General features: G+C 46.7%; 1 protein-coding gene across 9 annotated transcripts in view; it reads left to right on the forward strand.

The window, feature by feature from the left end:
• FMNL2 (formin like 2) overlaps positions 1-24,212 on the forward strand; it is a 153,176-nt gene that overhangs the window by 75,798 nt on the left and 53,166 nt on the right. For all 9 annotated transcript variants that reach the window (XM_049805942.1, XM_049805904.1, XM_049805967.1 and 6 more), the window contains exons 2-6: positions 5,739-5,822; positions 15,428-15,508; positions 18,976-19,052; positions 21,130-21,213; positions 22,843-22,995. In XM_049805942.1, the coding sequence (XP_049661899.1) occupies positions 5,739-5,822; positions 15,428-15,508; positions 18,976-19,052; positions 21,130-21,213; positions 22,843-22,995 (479 nt within the window). The remainder of the gene's footprint in view (positions 1-5,738; positions 5,823-15,427; positions 15,509-18,975; positions 19,053-21,129; positions 21,214-22,842; positions 22,996-24,212) is intronic.

Genomic DNA, 24,212 nt, shown 5'->3' on the forward strand with positions numbered 1-24,212 from the left:
GGGTGAAATCATCTCCTTGGGATGAGGCTAAATCTTGATGCGTCCTGGTACGCAGCGGCGTTACCGAGTCATCTGGCCCCGTGCTTTGGAGATGCTGTTGGGGCTGCCAGTTTGGATGGAGCTAGGCTTTGTTTCATAGGTTAAAAATACATATATTTCCTTGATGTGCTGTTGGTTTTATTTTTAACTCTTAAGCAATTTAATATTTCATAGGTCTGCTAGTATTTCCCCCAGTTTTCCATCTGCTACTGTGATTAATTTAAGTTCTAGCTTTATAATGCCAACCCGGAGCAAACGGAATGGAAACCTTACCTATATTATTTGGCACGTAGCACTAGACATGAATAACTTCGGAATTTGTGGGGAAAAAGAGAAGTTATGTGGTTTTGGAGCCAAAATACGATTGGAAACGGGCCCTCGCAGACAGCACGATGCTGTGTAGGATCTAGCTGCAGTTACTTTTGAGTGCGGTGCTCCAGATTTGTGTTTGTAGGTGTTTCTGAGGAGTCGGAAACCTCACTCGGAGGCTGTAAAGCGGCGGTGCGCACCAATTTCCTATTGCCTTGCAGACATTGAGGCAGAATGATGTGCCAGAGGTTTGGTTTGGGTTTTTTTTCTTTTTTTTTTTCTTTTCCTCTTCAGTCCTAGAAGCGGTGTGATGTAATGGAAATTTGCAGTACAGCGAGGAAGGTGGGACTAATTTCCTAAGGCTGTGAATCTGTGGGAGGAAGGAGTGGAGCAAAGCTGCAGACCTCACCTGGATGCAGATGCTCAGCCAGGTCTGGTGGGCATCAGCGTTTTACACAGGGCTGCGTGAGCCAGGGTAATGATGGGGTGCAAGAGGCAAAACCCCAAACGTAGGGAGGTTGTATCACAGCTACTGTGCGGTCCGGCATGAGAGCTGTGGCATGGCCCCGGCAGCCCCTCGGTTCGTGCCACTGTGCAGCTTGTCAGACTCATGGCACTGACTTGAATTAAAAATAGCTTGACCAGAAACAGTTCTTTTTAATCTAGACCTCATTCAGTACGAGCCAGGCAGGTGTGTGCACCGGTCAGCCGGGGATTGGGATGCAGGGCAGTGGGGTACGAGACAGCGGGGCTGCTTCAGCTGCTGTTGCCACTAAAAGAAATGGTCTTTTATGGCCCAAGATAGGATCGTAATGGAAGATGGGTATCCAGTATAAAGGTGCGGTGCTTCTTCCTGAGCTGATCAAAGTCTGCTCTGCTGGCAAAGGCCCTCCAGCTGTGTAAGTGTTGGTGGTGACACAGGGGATGGTAAGGGACGACCTGGCTGGGGACACAGACAGGAGAGGAGAGAGTGGGGCCATCCCTTCTGGCAACAGCAGGGATTTAGATTGTATCAGGAGGGGAATAGTTATGCTATCAAAAGCCTTCAAAGCATGAACTCTTAATTAGGGTAAAGATGGAAAGAGAAATCACAGGTCATAGACCTGTAGTTAACTAAAAAATGCTGGTATGCCTGAAGCCCACAGTCGTAAGAGCTGGAAGTGGCCAGGAGACATTCATGAGTCATTTCACTGATCCACAGAGAACAAGAAAGCCAGACTACTAATGCATCTGGTTAGTTATGACTAGACTCAAAACTATGGCAACTGTTAAGGTCAAGCCAGCCAATTCAGTAGCCTTCTTTGCCACAGTTACTGGTGCAACAGCTAAAGGTTATGCAATTAGATATAGTGCAGTTGGATTTCAGAAAGCCAATTGGTATAGTGCCATGCATAAACATAAAATACATTGCTTCCCATTTAAGTAAAAATACCATGGTTTAGCAACTAGTTTTCCAGCAGGGAATGGTTATTAATGGTAAGACCAGCTGAGGAACAGCATTAGTCCAGGTTTTAGAGACGGTACGATCTACACCTGAGTTATTTTGTACAGAGAAACAAGGCTTATTTGCTACAGCCACTGACAGCCTTGATGAAGGTGTATGTTGAGTGGGGTCAGGTGTGCTGGGGCACTGGCCTGGAGAGCCGAGCCGAAGGACAGGGAGCTCCGGGGGATCAGGAGATGTGATTCAGCAGATGTCTTATAGACAGGGAGAAGGGAATAAACCTGCACGACAAGCAGAGACCCTCGGGTTGTAAGTGAGAATGTCTTGCGATAGTTTCCAGTAAATGAGTGCAATTTGATCCAGTTGCTAAGAAAGCCATTCAAACTGATTTATGTATAAAACATAAAAGTTAATGTCAAACTGACTCTGCCAGCATGAAAAGCCCTGGTCCAAGCGCATTCCCTCCTTACCGCATGAGTGATGAGGCCAGCGGGGCAGCAGACAGCAGAAGTAGTCGTTTCCTTCCCAGTTCCCTCCAGAAGAGATGAAGGCAGGGGGTAGCGGGGCTGCTGGGGTGACCTGCCTCGGTTTGCCTCAGTGGAGGGTCCTGTCCATAGCATGGTAATGGACTTGCACACTAGCAGGTTTCAAAACTGCTTTAAATCTGTTATTGGGAAGCGAGTAGGTGCAAATCATGCACTGCTTACACGTAGAGATTTGAACCTGGTTGCACACAAGGTATTCATAAATAATTATACCTGTTGGACCAGGACAGAGGTATCTGAAGTGAGTTGCAGTCATTGTTGAAATACATGAAATGATTGTGTACAGCAAAAAGACGCGGAGTAGAGTTCACATTTCAGAATGAGATCAGATTTAATTCATTTCAAAATGAGATCACTGGAGCCTGCTGCCTGGGTCTTGTTTTCCCTGTTTCAGGCTTTCATCCGTGCTGAACTCTTGCCATGACTGAATTCTGCAAAGGGTTCCAGGCAGGTTCTTGTCCAAGCGCCAGCCTGGTTGGGTAAGCTGATTAACTATAAGATCAGAGTGTGACAAGGGGTGTATTGCAGGTAAACAGTGAAGCTTTTCCTACAGCTGAGATTTTGTGTAGCTATGAAATATGTTTGCATCCTCAGAGGTAAGGAATGGTGCTTGAAGAAGCCCCAGGAAAAATACCAAGAAGTGCATTAAAATGATAAGTAGAACTGATAAGGTACATGGTGAGAGACTGAGAGGAGAATCAAGCGCAGATATGATCGCAGCCTATAAATACTGTCAACATGACAGCACAGATGAGCAAAAGGAAGATTATTTGTTATCTGATGGAAAACAAGCTTTAGGAAGAGCAGTCATCCCAGCAGCAGGGCGGCGGAGGGGATCCCCAGGAGCGGGTGATCCTTGTCAGCCAGGATGGAGGGAGATAAGGTCTTGTGGGACAATAGCAAATACATCTGCAACGTAAAAGATGGTGAGATCGGCCGTAGACCTGAGCTGTCCTTGCCTCCCTCCGTGGTCCTGCACGGACCAGGAGGTACACGTGCACCAGAGGGGTCCCTTGGGGGTCCGCAGTATTGCGGGTAAGGAGAGATGTTTGCTGTCACACCAAAAACGTGGAAGGATGGTGTTTGGGGCATGAGCCTCTCTGTTCCTGCCTTTGCTCCCGTGCTTACAGGCTCCGTCGGGGCCGTGGTGGCACCAGCGTGGCCGGGGACACCCTCGGACGAGGGGGACCCCTCCGCTGAGCCTTGCGGAGGGGCTGCTTCCCTCCGGGTGAAGGCAGATGGCTGCAGCAGCCTTCGCTCCTCCGCCGGCCCTACCTCCTCGCAGCTATTGTTGCCCGCGGGCAGGAATGCCACATCTGCTCCTGGATCACGCTGGAGCCCTCCTGGTTTCCAGCCCGGGCTGTGGGAGTAAACCCAAGGAGAGGGAAATCTGAAACTGCAGCTTCGAGGGAGCTGGGTCAGGAGCAGCCCCGGCTCTGCACCTGCCTCCCCCCAGGGCTGAGCTAAGCTGGGCTGGGAGCAGGCTGACAGTCAGCCTGGCCCGCAAGTTAGCAAGGCAGCCGAGATGTGAAAGCCTTGGGAAAGCATAGGGGAAAGTAGTCCTGCATCATACCCAACCGCTGGAAGACGAGCAGGGAAAGCCTTTGCAACGGGGACGTAGCGCTTAGCCACCCAGTTGGAAAGCTTTGCCGTGGATGGCCGGCCGCTGCCAGTCAACCTCTTGGATCTCCTTCAAAGGCCCTCATCCCCCAAAGCTCACCCGGTTGTTGCGGTGCCCATCAATGAGGTCAGTGCTATACACACCGTCCCAGCGGCGCGGGGATTGCCCTTGATGCCCGCGGTCCCCGTCTGCGGACTTACTTAAATTTTTATTTTATAGTGTGCTATTCAGGGTGAGCAGACTGGGGAATTGGCAGGCTGGGCTGATTGTAACACAGGCTCTTGTTGGCATCTGTGGTAGCTTGGGCTATCCGCATCTCTCCTTTGTTACCTGGGACAGGGTTTGTGTGAGGAAATGGAGGAGGTCTGGGCCACAGGCTGCGCGAGTCCGGCTGTAGCAGAGTATGGGTCCTCAGTGTTTCTGAGGATCCCCAGGACGGCCTGCTTTTAATAAATCTGTAAAACTGCTTATTGCACAGATTGTGAAGATGGGTGCTTCTAGAGCAAGAGTGTTTCGGTACTTAAACCGAAACCAGTTCATTGATTACTGCTTTGCTGCAGGCTTGTTTAACAGCCTTTGGTTCTGGCCTACTTTTGTGCCTCCCGTAGCCTTTTTAAAATTAAACGTGGAAGGGTCGTGCTGGAGACGCGCACAGCACCAGCCAGACCCGCGTGCGGCGTGCAGTGCCGCAGGGACCAGCCAGCACTTTGCTCCCATTCCAGTAGCAGTCCGGGATGGACCGCCAGAGGCTTGTGGTCCTGAAGGGTTAATTGGGGATAACTCGGCCGGTCTGGGAATGCCAGCTGGAGATCAAGAGGTGCTGGAGACCAAGAGGCGCTTAGCGGGTCTTTCATTCGGCCACTTCACCTTGCTGCGCGCCGATGGGCCGATAGGGAGGCTCTCCAGACTTGGTGTTTGCGAAGCTCTTGAGGCGTTCCTGGGTTCTCCGGGAGCATAAGCATGATAGTTATGCTGCGCATTTAGAGACACGGCTCTGAGGAAAACTGCCTTGGGAGCAAGTAGCCAGCCTGTGCCACCCTACCGCAGACAGCTGCCCATGGAAAGATGTCTCAGCTGACATCAAAGGAGCCAGCAAACGATAGGCATCATCTAATTGCTGCCTCTCCCCTGCCTTACTGCAGGTTGTCATTCACAGTCTGGGGATTGTGTGTGTGTGTGTGCAAGTAGCACGTCACGATGGGCAGCGGCAATCCTACCTCCGGGATCTGTATTATCCAGATAAGGTTGCATGTGGTGACATTTAAAAACCTGAATGGCGTCCTGCTGTTGAAATAAAACGAAATGGCATTTCAAGGTCTTGTTTGGAAAGAACTGGCCTTCTGCAGTCCCAGCCCGCAGCTGGAGCGTGTGCTTTCCTTATGAGCGTGCTGAAGTGTCGAGGCAGGCGAAGGGAAGAGGGGATGATGTGGTGGACCATGGGGACCCGTCTGGGCTGGAAGGTGGCTCCAGTGCAGCATGGGGAAGGACCGTGGCCTCCCATGGACGGAGGTGGCCAGTCCTGAGCTCCAACCGCTCACCTCCTGCGTCCCAGCGTGGCCCAGCACCGAGCCCTGCCCTTTGGTGCCTTGTGATTTGGTGCCTGGCTTTTGGGGCCAAAGATGACATTTAGAGGGAATTTTTCTGAATAACCCTGTCAACAGGAATTCACATAAAACAACTAAAGCAACCGCAGCCACGTTGCCTTGGTTTGCTCATGTCTGACTCCGCCGGAGCCTGCGCCCTCTGTGGTCCCTCACATTTGCTTTCTCTTTCTCCACAGAATGCGATGAACTTGCCGCCTGACAAAGCCCGGCTTCTGCGGCAGTATGACAATGAGAAGAAGTGGGAGCTCATCTGTGACCAGGTAAGGAAGGTCCGGGGGGCTTTTGGCAGATATCTCATTGGGAGCACCAACCGGGTTTCATCAGCAGCATCCCTGGGCTTAGAAAGGGACCTTGCAGACGACAAGTATTTGAATAGTTTCAAACACTCATTTCTTTGGCCTTATGCTCCTTTATTGGTAACGACTCATAGAAGCCTTGCAAAAATAATGCTTTTTTTGCCACAGAGCGGTATTTCTTTCCCCTCTGATATTACCGTCACCCCTGTGCCCATTTGCCCTGGGCGGTGGTGAATGCTGCTTGTTTTGCCTGGCACAGACTCGAAGAGACTGACCTTCAGTCACCTCTCAGCAAGTGCTTTGAGTTTGGTCTGCCTTGACCTGTGTAACTTGAACGAACGGTCTCGATCCAGTGAGTATTTGGCTTTCCACGTTACGAGCCGTTGTTGCAGTTGGCGGTAGCTGTTGCCTTCAGGGAGAGGCAAATGGTGATGCAGCTTGAACTCCTCTTCGCCTCCAGAGGCTGAACAACAACCTCGGATTAAGCAGCACCATATGCTGAGGCATCCTTTGTGTATGAATTCTGCTGTGGCGTACAGACTTGGCAGCAATATAGAACAATTAACAGGTTGGCTCTGCCATGACAAATGAACAGAAACGGCATTATTTAGAGAAAGCGAAGCATGCAAAAGGTAGGATGTGCATTTGTGAGCCAACAGCAAAATCAGGTTCTGCCGTACACTTCAAAAGTAATCGCTAATGAAAATAATTGATCCAGGACTGAGAAAGTAGGACGTTTCCTTGAAATGTAAACACAGCGGTACCAGGATGAGAGTTTGGCAGAAGGTACAGTCATGCTGTGAGGTCAGGAGCATTTTAATAAATAGATTTGCGGGACATTTCTTATTCAGCTATTACAGTGGTGGAGCCTCTGATAAAATCCATCTACCTTAAAGTAAAGCTGAATAAAGAATTACTTGCTTTTTTCCATGAGTTTTCTCTGCAGAGAATGTAAAGCATTGAGCTATTTAAAGTTTCAGTTTAGTGAGACACTGAACAAATTGCTTAATCTACTGTAAGTGATTTGTTTCATGGATGTTTGCTTAGAGCATGCACGCTCAGAGCATGCACGTAGAAGTGTGAGCTTTGTGCTGGAGTCTGCGTGCTGGCTTTGCACTGAGTTGGCAGCGGGGCAGGCAGAAGCAGTTAGATCATAGCCTCAGTGTGCAAACTCCCACCTCAGAGTTGATCCACCCTTTGCAACATGCAGCTGCTGCTGATTCATTCCTGAACTATACAGCAAGATAGGAGGGATGAGCAGATGGAAACGCAGGGGAGGAAATTTGCAATCTGGAGTAATCGTGTATCTTAATAGCTCTTTGCACAACACTGAGTCCACCCCCGGGATGCTTCCCATCACTTGGAGAGGGTAGGCAGAGAAGCAGCGCAGGACTGTTGTAACCAGCACTGCGGAGCCCAGTGCTGCGAGGATCCCGAAGGGACGGGAGGTGACGGTGTGCCACCCTTCCAGGGTCCCATTATCCGAGGGGATGTGCAATAAGGGGCTGCGTATCTGTGATCTGTCGCAGCTCCCCGGCTGCCCTGGTATCCCTGGTGGGTGCTTGCCAGCCACTGTAAATTAGAGCAGCATGAAGCAGGTGTCTGTAAAAGCACCATAATACAGCATATGGGGTGTGAAATATTTATATCTGTCCACATAATTATGGCACGTGGCTAAAAGTATGTTCAGGAATAGAATTTGTACAGAATGTATCTTTTTAGCGTGGATGCAAATTTTGACTGCTATTTTCTATTGGTATTACCCATTATACCATTCTCACCCGTTTTTGCTTAGTGAAGGACTGAGGATGTAAATTAATGTAACAGCTTGAGGCAATTAACTGTTACCCTCCTGTGCTGGTTTTCAACTTAAGTCTGAAAAGAAAAAGTGTCCAGAGGTTACTCTTAAACAAGATTTTCTAAATAGTCTGTAAAGCAGACCCTGGCCATTTGTCTGTGAAGTATTTTGAGATTATTAGGGGAGAGAGTTCAGCCCCCAAAAGGAACTCTCACTCATGCAGAAGTGCGATTAAGCAAAGTGGGGAGCTACCAGTCTGATGATGATGGTAACAACAAAACCGACAATAATAATAATAATCTGTCACGAGTAGAGTTGTGCATGTTGTAGTGAATCATTGTAAGGGTTGCTGGGCTGGTTGTGGAGGACTCATCCCGTGTGGTCCTTTCTGTTCGTTTGTCTATAAACCTTGCAAGTCATCTAAGTGTTGCTGCTGGTGTCCTGAAAGCTTGCTCCCTGCCTCTCTGGCTTAGCAGACAAGGAGGAGAAGAGGAACAAAGCCAGTAAACTGGTTACCCATCCTGGAGAGGGCTAAGCAGTGGTCATCTGTGGGGTAAGTGCTGGGAAAGATCCAGGCAGGGAAGAGGATACCATTTTCTGGCATGGCGAGCCACCCTTTTGGTGTACTCCAGGTCTCTTTATCCAGCTGTGTGCCATGAGGCGGTGCAGGGGGCATGGATGTTGAGGGAAGAGGTCGGGGACATCTCACAAAGTTCTTCGTTGCCCTCTAATGGCAAATTGTGGCAGGGGCATCACCATGTCCTCACCTTTGGAGACACTAGAGGTGTGAGTAGGGAGTAACGAATTAAAAGACCTAAGGCGAAAGTCGTGCAGTTTACATCCAAAATGCCATCACTGAGGTATTTGTAGGACTCTCTCCCTTTCCTAATGAAACTCTGAATGAAGGCAGGTGCCGGCTCTTTCGGAGGCTGGTGGCCAGCATGGAGCTCGCTGGGATGGCGATGGGTTTCTCCAGCAGCCTCCCGGGCAGGTGGTCCTCCGCCATCCATCATCCCTACTCGGGCTCCAACGTGCCTGTGTCGGGGGTAATTTCATCTGAACCAGGGCCGCGTGGGGTGCCGTGTTCCGCTTTCGGGTTCATTTTAACTTGGACTGAGAAGCGTGCAGGTGTGGGCCCTGTTGGAGACACAGTCAGTGCACACTAATGTGTGCCACACACCCGCACGCCCTTGAAGCCAGGCTCGCTTCTGCACCCTGGCCTCCTCTGACGCTGTTCATTGAGCTCTGTAAAGGGAAAATGGTGTGCAGCCTTCCCTTCCATGAACCAGGTCTGGGGAGAGGCAGTTTCTTGACGTTATTTTTATTTTGGGGTGTTTTTTTGTGAGACTGTGCGCTATGGACTGGTTGAGAGCGTAATCGCACAGAACTACAGTGGTCCATGCCTGCCATGTTAAAGTCCAGAGCACCGGGGAGTACTGACAAATACCTACGTGTCCTTCGGATTCGGGCTGGGAGTTACTTTAAAAGCATGCTGGGCCATGTCCAGGGTGCAGGCAGCCCTCCCGTGTGCTGCCCGTGGGTCTCGGTGGGTGGCTGATGAAGAAGGGGACAGGCAGCGACCTCTGGACAGGACAGTGAGGAGCAGGGTGTCACGGGAATGCTGCGCTATTTGTTTGACACAAATATCTCAGGTGAACCCCAAACCAAACTTCTCCTCAGAAACGTGATGAAGAGATGGTGATTGAAAAGTGGTACCTCACTGCAGCGTGTTGCCATATGGTGCCGTTAACCCTTTTGCAGCAGATTATTTTGACAGCATTCAACCAAGCATTTTCCATATCTCTGCATGTGCTTCAGTAGCCATTTACAGTTCTGTTTTGGGATGCTTTGCATAAAAAAAATGTTTTGTGTACCAATGAATTTCCCCTGATGTGGGCAAAGTACAGGCTAGAATGTCCTGTGTTTTATTGAACTCCTGAGCATTTGGACAATAAAGATGCTCGTGGCTTCATTTATCTGACTTGCTGGCCTTGAGAGAGGTGGCTCACTGAAAATCGGTGAACGATGGAGCCATCGGAGGTACGTGCATGGGGCATGAGGGGTCCAAGGCTCAGCGGTGCGGGGCCGGGCAGTGGTTGGCATCTCCGGCCTCGGAGGGAGCATCTGTGACTCTTGGCTGGGTCCCTTGCAGAAGCACTGGTGATGTGGTTTTGCAGAAAATTAATAGTGGTGGAAACAGATCCCTCTGCCCCCTAAATAGCACAGAGATGAACGGCTGCTGTCGTTCCGTTTCATAGTAAGACATATAAAGTGAGATACTGTCCTGCTGGTGGGCTGGCTGGATTGCTGGGGCGAGGAACTGAGCTGCCCTCCAGGTCTGTGTGGGATGCGGGACGGGTGGTGGAAATATTCATCACGTTTACGACGTGTTTGTGCCTCGGGAGTGAGAAGACGCTGGTCTCCAGCCCTGCTTGTCCACCTCCTTCCACCAGCGTTCACCTTCCATGGGCTTCGTGCACTCCTAGCAGTTACTGGCTGCCTGCTGGGCTTTCTGACAAGCCTGGATACCGAGTGAGATGCACTGTGTGCTTACCTAATGTATGTGAATCCTAAGAATGAAACACGTTAGCGAGGGTAATAATAATAATAACATATGTCACTAATGCAGAAAATGTTCTGAATGTTTTTGGAAGGAAAATATCTCTGGAAAAGCCACAATTTCCTGGTTACGGAATTAATAGGTTTTCCAGATTTGGGTGAACAAGAGATGTGTCGAGTTCTTTGTAGGATCACATGGAGGAGGAGATGCAGAAATCCAGCAGTTCCTCTTTGCTGCTGAAGTAAACCCCCCCCTCCCAACCCCCCTTTTCTTGGTATCCATCAGAAGAGAAAGTGCTAATTCTGGGGTTTGCTGGTAAAAGAAGCTCTGGAGCGGTGTTGTGCTCCCCCATGCAAGTTTTTTCCCTGAATACTCATCATTTATTACCCTAAAGGGGAGGTGCTGGGGACTAGCTCTCTGGTCCGGTACCACTGGCTCCTTGTATGTGCTTCTCTGCTCTTGTCTGTTGTTCTGGCTTATGGCAGCACTCCTCAGCAATTTTTCAAGTAAGAAAGGGCCTTTTATCCTCGGGAAATTAAGTTAGTTTGCTTTCTAGGTGGCTGACAAAGGCAGGGTCGAGTTATTGCTGGTCTGTGCCTTTCTCCTTTCAGGGCTGTAGATAGTGTTGGTGCTTGTATGAGTCACGTAGTGGAGATAAAATAGGTTTCATCGGGATTTATTAACTTTGTTGTGTCTGAATGGCCCAGTCCTGGGGCGACTGGGAGGGGAAGCCACCATGTCCCAGTCGTGATGTCACCCACTGGCTTATGCTTTTTGCTCAGTGAAATTTGGAGACTCAAATAGGGATTTTAAACTTTATATGTGTGTGGTAAAAATCCCTGACCTCCTCGTTCAAATAGCGTTAAACCCTTTGCCATATAACTTCTTATTTTGAAAGCAGATTTGGCCAGTGAGTGATTGCGAATTGCCAAAAGTGGAGAGGAGGAGCAGACAGGAAAAAGCAACAATTTTTAACTCGTTGTTTACGGTATGTAAGGCAAGCAGATTACATGTGAACACAGCAGTGCTTCAGCATTAGCTGGGAAGCGTGTTTGTCTCTATAGGGAAGTAAATGCTCTCAAGAAGGACCAGAAGGACCTTGAGAGGACGCCGGGCTGGCCAACCTGCGCAGTCGCTTACAGCATTCATGGCAGGCGAAATACCAGACTGCAATCACGCTGCTCCGACGAAGACTGGGCCTTCCCACCCCATCTGAGCTCTGGCAGGGCATCGTTTTTCTGGGAGGACAACGGCTGCAAGCAGGCGTTCAGGGTGTCCCGGAGGCGTCGGGGAGCCTCGGGCTGCCGTCAGTGCACAGCACCAAGCTCTGGTTCTTGTAGCTTGAAACGTATCAGCCTCTAATATAAAACAGTCAAAGCTGGATAAACCGAGACAGTAATCGTAGCCAGGAGAGGGCAATTTTAAAGGCTAATGCCTCATGGCTTTCCAAAGCAGAAAAAACACTTTAAGGGGCTATAAAAACGTTTCCAGGACTCGTACATGTTTACCACAAGTGGTTCTTGGTCACAAGTTAGAGAAGAGCGTTGCTGGTATCTGCTGTTCATGGATAATGTCTTTAAAATCCTTCAACCCAAATAATTCCACTATACAGTAATGAGCAGCATCTTTTTTTAATGAAGCTGCCGTTGAGATTATTACATAAATACATAATTACAGCTAGGATTTAAGAAAACAAACAAAAACATATAGTATCTGCATCCCAGACTACTAAATGTGCTCATTGAGTCTCTTGAAGCATTTCATTTTGAAGACTCCAGATATTAAAAATGGCAGTTAGGAAAAGCTCCTGTCACTTCAGCAGATGATGGTTGATTAGTTAGGAAGAGAAATAAATCCATAAGAGTAAAACAGCTTCTCTGGAGGGTTAGACTAAACACAGTAGAGCTACGTCAGCAGGAGAGAACCCCCCCAAAAAGGGGAGGAATAAATAGGAGAGCTAACATGGAGCCGTGTTAGTCTGGGACTCTGCTCTCAGGAGGAGCTGGCTCCTGCCGTGCTGGTGCTTGCTGGTGCTCCCACGTCACCCGCTGCTCTTCAGGAGTGGAACTCTGGCTTGGTGCTCCACCACTTTGCTCCATCACTTGCAGATGCAAAGAATAATATTTGGACGTGGTTATCAAGTGGCACAGCGAAAACACTTCTACCTTTGTGGTTTTTTGTAGAGAAGGACATGGTTATTCAAATGCTATAATGTCTCTGGACCTAATATAAAACTGTTGAGGAGGAAAGTGAGAAATGGTGGTGGTCTCCAAGGTCCAGCTATCTCTGTTAACTCTTAGTAGTCTACAATGGGCCAGATTCTCATTTACAGCAAAGTGCTTTTTTTTGTCTGTCTGCCAGTGTGAAGAAGTTTTAAAATGGGTTAATGGATGGAAATTGCTTCTAAATAACTTATATTTATGCCCGCTGTAAAGCCACAGTATCCTGAGGGGGCTGTAAGTCTGACTGAGAAACTGGCCTAACAGTGTCTTGCAAAAAGTGCAAAAACGAATCAAGCAGTTAGACTACTTTGAATATTGACATCTTATTCTTTTGTCTGATTTACTTCACGTGCTTTTATTTTTTGTTGTTTAATTTTTCTATTTCCTGTGAACATCTGTGGGTGTTCCTGCTCCTGTTTTCTGGAGAGTTGGATGCTAGGGCGGACCATTGGGCACCTCCCGGGATGTGGCAGATGATTTCCGCTTGTGCTGATGGAGCTGCGTGATGGAACCCTGGCACGTCGTTCCAAAACCTGGCTGTAACTCCATGCATCTGTCTCTTGCATCTCTCTATCCCAACGCACTGGTAGCAGTTCCAGTTAGGAGCAGATTTAACTAGAAGGGTATGAAAGGGACTGTCTGACCCGTGGGGGCCAGCTGGAATGAGACTGGCTCCAAGCTGAGAGGAAGCCGTGGTGGTGGGGATGGTGCTGGGGCAGGATGGAGCACGACAGACACCATTGGCATCATTTTGGCCAGAGAGGAGCTGGCAACAAAGAACTTTGCATTTTCTGAACTGTTCTTTAGATAAAAAGGAGATGCCAATTCCAGAACTGTGTTTGGCCCGTACGTGTGAAGGTGCACGGAAAAAACCCCACGGTTGTAAAAGAGGAAAGAAATGTCCGCTCTCTGTCTTCGACAGCTCTTGCCCGGGGCTGATGGACCATAGGGCAGACTTTTTAGTTCATTTTTTCCTGCTGACCATGATGAATTACTTTTTTTACAGCAAGCGGCAAGATAATAACAGGAACAACTTTTGGTGTTCAGACAGTACGTTCTGGTAACTGGGCAGCAGTGTCCTATTCATTATGAAATAACATTCAGATAATGTAGTCAAAATTGCATCCTGACCTAATAAAGGGAGGTTTCAGATATCAGTTATAAAATGCAAAATTTCAGGAGGAAATTGTTATGAGATCTTTCCTCAAGGGAAAGGGCAGAATAGTTTAAAATTCTTCCAAGATACAAATAGTATCAGAACTGTTGGTAATGCTCTTAACAGGTTTGGACACAGCATACTCCTTGCAGAACAACTCGTGTTTCACAGCAGCTTTATAGGATAAATTTCAAGCTGGCCGTGCGACTGGTAAAAAAGCAAGCAAAAATCAAGCAGCTCTCAGAACACAAATCTTGTAGACCTTGTATTCCTCATCAGAATCTTTAATTCTGTTCTGAACATGGCTGATGCTGGATTGCAGATCAGGTGTCCCCCCGTAAGGTTAGGCATTGGGGAGCCTTCGGTGAGAAACAAGTCTCAAAGGCAGGTAGGAATTTCTTGGCACTGGACTAGCAGCAGGTGAGTGAGATGGGGAAGGGAGATCAGGCACGCTGGTGGTGTACGACAGAAAGCAGGAAAGCAGGCGTGGGTAATGAGAGGTTTTACGTGGGTCAAGCCCACGATCACAGGAACCTGTCTTCCTCTGTGTCCTGAGGTTGGTAAGGCTCCAGCTGTAGCGGGGAGGAGAGCGAGGCACGTGGTGGTTCCCAGGCTTTCCCAGTGGGACAGGGATGGGCGTCTGGTCCATAATTTTTCCCTGGTAAGTGGAACGGTGGCCTTGGTCGCACTTGGTGACTTGCTTCCCACCGCGCTGGAGATCTCTCAGCCCTGCCCTCGTGTGACATAGGTGCAGAAGGAAACCCTCCGAATTGCTGGGAGCCGTGGGTGGCTGGGATGAGCTCAACCACCAGTGCCGTCCCCATGCAAGCAGTGCTGGCGGAAGATGGTGCAGGGAGCCGATCCTGAGGCACGATGAGTGTGTTGGTGTCTGAGTTGATGTAGGAAGTGGGATGCTGCTGTGGTTGGGTGTATTTACGTAGAAGAAACAAGCCCTCCTGTGCGGTGGCTGGGTAGGGCTGGTTAACGAAGTTTGCATCATTACTGCCAGGAGAGGTGGCCAACCTTGTGCGTGCTTTGTAATGGAAACAAAGACCGAGAGCTGGTGCTGGTCGTTGCTCGCCTGTGGGGCCCCACCACGGACGAGCTGAACTCACCGTGGCCGAAATAGTGGGTGATCACTTTGTGCTGGTGGCAGGGCGGCTTTGCCTGTGCCCGTGTGGCACTGCCTCCTCGCCAGTCCAGTGCCCGTCCCTGTAAATGGGAACCTGTGGGAAGGGTTGGGCTGGGACCTGGTAGGCTGCTTACAAAGGCAATCGGATTTAATATCATGGAATTAAAATATTACTTGCTTATTGCTAACGCACCACTCTTGCATTCATTTTTCTGGAATCGGAACAATGAAGTGATGAGACTTCTCCCATGACTAGACTATGCGGTGTGTTTTTAGGCTTGTTCCAAGTGATAAAAAAGGTGTCTTGGGCTTTTGAGGTGATGCCTTTCAATCAAACACGGACACATGTCTGCTCTTCTAGTGCTTCTCTTGCCTCTCAGTACTCCTGACTAGCAGAAACCCTGTTATTTCAGATGTGTGTGTTTGTGTAACTAAAATTCAAAATTGTCATTGAATATCTAAGTTATGTTTTTATGCATCCTATATAAATATCAAATTTCAGAATATCAAGATACATGCAAATGTATTCTATTTGCATGGATAGATTATATACTGATGAAGATAAGGTATGTACATATAAAACTATATTATAAATATGTACTGTTTAAATATATATGTGTGTGCATGCATTTTATATGTGTAGTAAGTAAATATAGAAGATGTTATAAAATGGCTGATGTTTATTCTTGTATCCTTTGCAGGAAAGATTTCAAGTGAAGAATCCTCCACATACATACATCCAGAAGTTGAAGGGCTATCTGGACCCGGCTGTAACCAGGAAGGTGAGGAGCGTCCTGTTTCCTCTCGCCTGTCCCTCGTTCCTCGGCGAGGATGGTCCCAGGGTCCGGGTTCCTTCCTGCCTTTGTGTAAAAGGCCCCAGAAAAGTCTCTGAGAAGAGTCTTGGAGAGGTAACAAACTGCAGAGAGAAGCAAAGAGAAATGGAAGGCCGCTGCAGTTTTCGCAGCTCAGAAAGGAGAACAGATGTTGCAGAGAAAAGGACCATCTGATACATGAAACCACTTGTTTTAATAACTTCAGCTTCAATAGTTGGTCTGACAAATTATCACTGAGCTGTACTCTAGGTCTGACTTTTCATGTGGGCAGTGCAGGTGGTGAATAAAACCTCTGTCGGATGGCACTTTTCTCACCTGTGTGAAGGGGATGTTGAAGTTTGAGTCATTTTCTCTGGGCATTTCCATGACAGAAGTTCAGTACAGCTGGCACAGTTCACCCTTTGCTTGCAGTCTCATCTGGAGGTTTCAGGGTTGTGCAGTAAAGGCGTATCCTGGGGTGTATTTACATGGCAGAGCCTCATCCATCCTTCTGCATATTATTTTGTACAAAACGGTTTGAAAATCACTCATGAAAGACTCAGGCACTTCACTTGGCCTTTCACGTGAAAGTCATGCATCCCTGAATGTGGCTTCTGTACCAGGATGTATTTGTGGCTGGTTCTGATATTTCTGCACCGCTCCGATGGACTTAGTAATAGCTTCCAGAACTTTAGAATAACAGTAAACCTACATCCCAGTTAGAAGACCGTCGCTGAACCTTTGGTATTTAACCACTTTGGATATCAGCTTGTATCCTGTGTTGATAGTTATAATAGCCTTAAAAAAAAAAAAACCAAAACAAGCAAAAAAAAGGCAGCGAGAGCATAGCAGATCCTGCCATTGACTGGCTCTGCCTTGTCCTCAACAATCGCTGCTTTGTGTTGCCGTACAATTAGCTGAGGTTGGTGCCCTGCGGTAAAATACGTATCCTGACACAGGGCTTCCAGGCCGGGGCCGGCTCCAGCCGCAGCGGAGGTGCACCTCCGTCCCTGCAAAAGGCGAGGGGCAAACACTGGGTGCTCTGTGCTTCCAGCACACCGTTGCTAGCTCGTGTTTTCAAGGCTGCAGTGATGTCTTCTGACAGTGCTTCTCTTGTTAGAGGCTCTGACAAGGAGTAGGAAACCATTTAGTAGGAAACCTTTAAATTTGCCTGTAGCCGATTATAATTTTTTTTAAAAAAATGGTGAACAGGGGTCTTTGTGTTTTTCTCCTGAAGGGTTTTTGAAATTCGTTTGGTGTTTGGCTTTGCTCTGTGGTTACTCCATGGGCACACATTGAAGCCTTTCTTATCCTAATACCACTATACGAGTCCCATGACAAATGACAAAACCGAAGGAGCCTAAAAATAACTCCATTGAGTTCCTCTCTTTTGTTGCGTTATTCTGTATTACCAGCAGCCTTTCCTCAGCCTGGGCTGCGAGGCGGAAAGATTTACAAATGGGCTTCTGGACGAACGCGTGATATTGTGAGGAGAGCTCGTCTTACCAGGATTATTGCTGTAATTGAGGTGGTGTCAGCTTTTTTGCTGATGATCCCCAGCGTGGCCCAGAGAAGGTGGCTCCAAACGCTGCTGCAAAATGTGTGTTTCAGCTTGTAATGGGGGTCATAATGGCTCTTCCCAGGAAAACAATCGCTTTTCATCCGAGCTGAGTTTTGAAACAGGAAAATGAAAGTGTTGAAATTACACGTTTTTTAAAGAGATTGCAGTTTGGTGGTTCCTGGAGCCCAGTAAAGCACAGAGCTGGCTGATTGGTCTCTGCTGTGGTTGCAAAGAGCAGCTTGGCCTCGCTGGGGTGGGGGATGATGCTCCTGCCTATTTCTGCCGTGCCCTCCCACCCCAGTCTCCTGTCTGCCTCTTGCTGTATCAGTTTTTTACCTTTACTTGTAGAGGAGTAAGGTTTTACACTGCTTGCGGTTACAATGTGTAAACTCTCTTGGGAGAGAAGGCACTGTGTCTTTGTACTCTCAGCTAATTAACTGAGGTCCAGAGAACCTGTATGTCTGATCTCAACTAGCTATTTCAAAGTAAAAATTAGTAGTGCCTTGTGTCTCCTAGGACTTTACAGTGAGACATCTTTCTCAGTCTGCCAGCGGCTTTCTGAGGTGGTATTTAGTCCTACCTCAAGTGAGCCAGTGGCGCTAACTAGCACGTGATAAAACCCTGGTGAAAAAGGCAGCTGATAATTTTCGCATAGGTCAGCGAGGCCAGGTAAATCCTATCTTTTCCTCATCTTCACCTCAGTAAGTGAACTCATGAGAATTATTAACTGCCAAGTAGTCCCCTTGATTTTATTGTGGTGCACTGAGAACAAACCCTTTTTTCCCTAGTATTCAGAGCATAGTCCTACTTGCAGCAGCATTGCTTGCGTCCTAAGCATTTATAAGCCCTTTCCAAACACGTCAAGTCTGTGTGTGATAACTGGCGACCAGGTTGGTTGTTAAGTACTGCAGTTCCAAGGTGATTGTCGTTGTCCATCCACTTCTGCTCTCATTTACCTTGTTCACAAATGAGAATTTACCGAAACAACTGCTCTAGAATAATTTATCCAGCTGTTTCAGTACATTTCCATGGGTAGGGAGCACCAGGCAGGAGAGAGGACCACAGTCTTTCTCCGGCTGGGAGAGAAGGAGGCATCGCTGGCTCGCTCTGTCTGCACACTGAAGGTAGCCCTGCTGCAAACTGGTTTTGCAGAGGATGGGGAGGAGCTGTGGAGAGGAGAGGACATGGGTCGGTGTGCATTTAGAGGTCTTCAGCCGTGACCGGTGCCCACTTTGAGCTGTGGAGTGAAGTGGGGCTCTCGCTGCGTCCCAGTGAGGTTTTGCCAGGGTGCCCTTTCTCCTCCAAGATGGAGAGGACGTGAAACCTCATCTCCTTTCTGCTGCAGTGTTTCACTTTTGCCATTTTATGGCCTTTTCCCAGCATCTAATTTTGCAGATACAGTTTAGCATGCACAAATTATTAAAGCATGCATATGGCAGCACATGTGTGTTTCATTATTGGCTTGCATCCACGGCTTTGGTAATTACACAGAAATCATAGCAGGTTTTTTGGTGTGGGTGTAAAGTCGCAAAAGCGAGATTAAAGCACTAGGCTGAGAATGAAGCCAAACACTGTAGTCCTAAATGGAGAGTTTGATACTAAAACAAAGCTTGTATTGTAAAGAAATGTTTATTTATCTACAGGCTTTTAATTTTCTTAATCCTGGAAACTTGAAAATGTGCATGGGAACAGAAGTTACTTTTCTGTGTGTTTTTGTTGACTGCTGGACTATCGTCGTTGCATTCCTCAGGATTTAGAGGGGTTCTCAGTTTACCTTAATGTTTTATTTATTCAGTCTGCGCTGCGTGAGATGCTGATATTTCTAATAGCATCACATGAATCTAATTGTTTTTTTTGCCTGCTCATTCAATTACAGAAATTCAGAAGACGAGTCCAAGAGTCTACTCAAGTACTCCGAGAACTGGAAATTTCTTTAAGAACAAATCACATCGGGTAAGAGTTTTTGATGGCCTCTGGTCTAAGGTGGTTTGTTGGGGGTTTTGGGAGGGGGGTTTTTTTGGTTTTTTTTTTTTACATCTACTGATGGATGTCTTTGAGAAAATATCTCTTTGCATGTCAAGTAGTGATACCACTTGATTGATTGTTAAAGCCTGAAGGGCTCAGTTAAGAGATAGCTGGGCATCTCAGGAGAATAATTCAGCTTTAATCCTTTCATGATGGGGTTCATCCACATCTCTGTGAAGGCTGCAAAAAGATTGCAGTCAACTTCTGCTCACCTTAAGTCAATCAGAGCAGGAGTGAGCATGTTTGTGTCTAGAATAGTAATTGTATTGCAGCTATAAATGTATGTATAAAAAAACCCCATGCTGTTTTATAGCTTTAACATGCTGCAGTTCATGAAGGCTGGCTGTGCGTAGTGTTACCAGGATTTTACTTCCACAAAGCAGAAAATTCCTTTCAAATAGCAAAAGTAAAAGAATCGCCAGAGACTTAGTTTTTTATCGAACGTGCCATTCCCATCCGCATTTCCACTGGTCTTACCTCTCTGCTTTGGGTGTTGGAACCAGAAGCCAGTTCAGCACTGGTACATCAGCCAGGAAGGTTTCTTCAACGTTTTGTGTCATGATCACACACTGTGTCCAGCTCAATTACATCAATTTTACAGGGTGCTGCTCTTATTTTGAGGAAAAAACCTGGCATGCATGGACGGTGTGCATGGCAGTGGTGGTCCTTCCCACAAGCTGCACCATCACAAACTTCTCCCACACCCCTTCTCTGGCTCCTACTATGTTTACCCTCATTTTCCAACACAGAGGATTCCCCATCAGAGACTTAGGGCATCTGAAGCGTGACATTTTGCAGATTCATGATGGCTCATGGATGTGCAGAAGGAACCACTATGGTGCACCAGATAAACAAAAGAGACTGACAAGGCCAATGTTTATTTATTTGGTTCACTTGGCTGAAAGATGTGTTTCAAAATATGTTTTATAAAAATACAGAGTTGTTTATTTTAGCAGGTAGACAGCAAAAGGTTTCAAGCCTGAAGACTAGAATAACTCAGAGGTAATGAGTTCCCACTCTGCTGAGAGCAGGGGATCCATAGCTGCGAGGCCCTGGAGGCAGATGAGCCTGGAGCCCCCCAGTTCCCTCCCTGGCTCCCCACTCATTCCAGTGGCACCTAACCCACTCCTGGTGGGGTTTTGGCTGCTCCGGTTGCAGTCCAGAGGAGAGCTGAGCTGGGACTGTGCTGAGGGTCCTCGCTCGCCTGGGTTTGCCCCCAGATGGATAGATTTTCAAGCTTTATTTGGCATTCTTGAGTTTTTGAAAGTTTTGGAAGATAATAGACATTTCTGAATTGCAGATTATTTTGCATAACTCTCAGGGGCCAAAATTCACAGTAACAGGTTAACACCTTTTAAAAAGAGAAGGGAAAATTACTGTTAAATGTACGTCCAGGATGTCAGATTACTCTTTTGCTGCTCTATGTGCTTTTAAAGACTGCTAGAGATCAGGATGTGATAAAAAGTAAACCACATCCCTGCAACTCATGCGTTAGAAGGCGGCTGTAACCACTGCTCAGCGGTTTGTGCAGCAGTGCGTGCCAGAGAGGAGATGAGCCTGGGTTTGGAGCGAAGCCGAACGGCAGCTGAGCTCCCCAGCGCACCCGTGGCCCTCTTGCAGCAACGCTGCTATGGTGGGAAAGGCACTTACCGACTCGGGAGCTCAGTACTTAGAAGAGGAAACATCTAGTTTCTGAGCAATGCAGAGTGTGCATAGGGATTTTTATGCCTTTTTTTTTTTTTTTTTGGAATGTCTTTCCCATCATAGTGCTGCAAAAAAGCTTGTTTCGATACATTTGTAAAGTCCTCTAAAGGACTGTTTTAAAGTCCTCTACATAATAAAGGGCATTTTTAAAAAGTCCTCTTTTCCTGAGTGAGAAAGCAAAGTTTTGCTCAGGAGTGCTGCCTTTCCTGCAATGGATCTGTCTCTAGTTCTTTCTGACAAGAATTCCAGTAACTGCACAAAGCCCATGAAACACTGTGATGTCTAATGATTTTTCTAACAGATGGGTCAGGGAGTTCCTGAATGAAGAAAACAAAGGCCTGGATGTTCTGGTGGAGTACTTGTCGTTTGCGCAGTATGCAGTCACGTAAGTAAGACATGCCTGGTACTCTCTGGGCTTGCAAGGCAAAGCAAGAATCCTGCCATCACTGCAGAGCAAGAGAGGGAAATGCCAGGGCAAACGCTCAGTTTTCCCTGTAGCAGAGCTTTCCTGCTAGCAGCTTGGTACAATACTATGTACATACCTTAGAGCAGAGAAAATGGTAACATTAGCCCAAAACTATGGCATCATAACATCTTGCAGACAAAAAAAAGCCTAAGTTTAAACCTTGAGATCATTTATCTCTAAGACTATATTGACATATTTTTTACCTTTGGCCTCTGACCATCCTAGGGGTACAGTGTAAAAAACATTCAACAAATGTGTAGAAGCATGCAGGCTTCCAAAGAAATAGATTTGGAATTAGTGTCTGACCCCAAGGTATTACAATCCTGCCTGCCGCGTTCAAAGCGACATCCACACACAAACCACTCCTCACCAGGCTGCTGGCAAGCAAAGTTGTTGGCATCCTGTGCAGTAGATGCGCTGCAAGACATCAGTAGGAATTTCAAGGTAATTTTGCAAGTTGGGAAGACTATAAACCAAGCTTTTTCCAATTCTGACATTTGGTTAGTTGGGAGTCAGATTTAGTCCTTTAGATAATAAATCATTAAATGTATTCTACTAAAATAAAATGGGAAAAAAATCAGCTGTCCTTATATCACACAATTTGAAATAGATGTTCAGCTGAGGATCTGTTTTTGTATTTCCAAAGGGTTTCATTGAGGATGTTGTAGCAGTAGATTTTTGTATAAAATTGTATGAAAAGAAGCAGTAGGTTAAGGAACTCAAGCTGAGTAGAGTTGATATTTTATTTTTAGAAAAGTTGCCATCAAATGTATATATATCATCACGCAGAAAAGAGATTTTTTGGTGGGGTTGCAATAAAATTAATGAAGGAAAATTATATGTTTTAAAATGTTACTAACACTGGAAAAAACTGTGCACAGCAAAAAGAAGTGTTTGTATAAAGACTTTCTTCCTAAAATTATACAAATGTACGCAAGTTAGCTTGCTGGGTTTTTCCTCTCTCGAACGTGGTAAACATGAGTAATAGCCTCAAAAGCTGTAAGAGGAACAAGCAATTTTTGCTTGAAATAGCAGTACAATGGGCAATGAGTCAGAAATCAAAGAAAATCTGTAATGATTATGGTAATATATTACATATGCTGGGAGATTTGTGAGGGCCAGCAAAGCAGTGTAAATGCTCAGCCACATATCAATGGAGTAAACTGAATTAGTACTTGCAAAATGTGTTGATTTATTGAAATAAAATGGAGACAGCTTTAAGCATTTGCCCTCTTCCCTTCAAGGCAGGGCTATTCATCAGCGAAGTGGCCAACATTGTATTTATTTTACACTGAAGTAGAATAATACGTAGCTGTTTGATCCTTCTGAAATTGTGTGCTCATGTGGTCAGCTGCTCCCCTTGTCAAGGTCCGAATTTGCCGCACTGCGTGTTTGAAGCTCACGCTGAATTTCAGCCTGCATTGCTTTCTTCCTTTCTTTTTGTAATCTTTTGGGACCTACTAAAATCTGCAGATGTTGAACAGGAAGGAAAACGCTATGTGCATCTTTTCTGTCTAACCCGGCGTTGGAATTTCTATTTCCTTTCAGGTTTGACTTTGAAAGTTTGGAGAACAACGTGGAAAACTCGATGGACAAGTCCAAACCTTGGAGCCGATCTATTGAGGACCTGCACAGAGGCAGTAATTTACCCTCACCAGTTGGCAACAGCATTTCCCGCTCTGGCAGACACTCGACTTTACGGTAAGGCGTTTAATCAGGCAGTGGGTGACCCGCAAACAGTGAGTGCCCAAGTGAGAAGAGTCAATATGTTTTTTCCAATTAGAATATTTTTCATCTTCCCTCTTTTCACGGTATAGGCTTGACATATATAGGAAATGTGACATTGTATTGACAGTTTTGAGGTGGAAAGAAGTGCTAAGCTAGTAACTTGGGGAAGCATTACACAGCAATTGAGGAAAAGACAAGAATAACTCTGCCTCCCTTTCCAATGACAGAATGATCTAAAGATGTACAATACGTTTCCATCAGGTACAACGTGGCTTGCACAGAGGAAGTGGTTCCTCTTCTCCAAAATGTATCTCAACATTTCCATGGACCCAGCCAGTCTGGGGCTCTGATTTGGTGTCTTGTCCAAAAAGGTCTCTTCCAGCAGCGCATTCCTTCCATGCTGCTATGAACAAGATTTTTTTTTAATGAAAGGCCACTCTCATCCTTCAAACCTGCTGTTAATTCTAGCACTACCCTGGGCTTTACTATGAAGTCTCTCTTTCCAAATACTGTTTTTTGTTTTTGTTTTTATATTAGTTTGTGAAAAAGGCAGGATCTCTTCCCAGGACTGAATGGCAGTCAACTCTCTTACATTCCTTTGATGCTTCACTATTATAAAACATACTAAACACCACCTTTGTTCTAGCAGTACTGTCACCTAGGGACGCAGCTTAGAGTGCTGAATTCTTTTTGACTTTTTTTTGGCTTTTACGGAGTTTTGTTACATAGTACTGTGATGAGCATAGAAGAGTCCAAAAAAGATGGAGCTGGTGAGGACTTGCAGCTTTTTCCTACGTCTTCCAGCAGAGGTTCAGTTTTGCTTTGTCAGTCAATGGTAATGTTGGCTCTGTAGTTGATGTTAAGCGAGTGCCTTCCACCTACATCCTGAGTGGTAGCGGATGTGATACCTGGAAGATGTAGTTCACAGACATCAGGCAGTAGAGAGAGACAGACACACAGTTCTGGTAAAGAAATACAGGCTGTGGAGTGCAGCAAAATCACTTGACCGGTTGATTTTTTTTTTTTTTTTTTTGAATGTTGCAAAGGTGTTCTTATTGGTTTTGGCTTTCTTTCATCTTTAACTACTATGACAGAGAAATGGTAGAGTCTTGTGCTTGCAGGAGGATGTCTGATTCTGCTCTCTGTCTTTGGGAGGCATGCTTGTGATTAGTTACACTAGAAATGGGTGT

This window comes from Accipiter gentilis, chromosome 1 (genome assembly GCF_929443795.1).
Source record: "Accipiter gentilis chromosome 1, bAccGen1.1, whole genome shotgun sequence".
Taxonomy (NCBI): Eukaryota; Metazoa; Chordata; class Aves; order Accipitriformes; family Accipitridae; genus Astur; species Astur gentilis.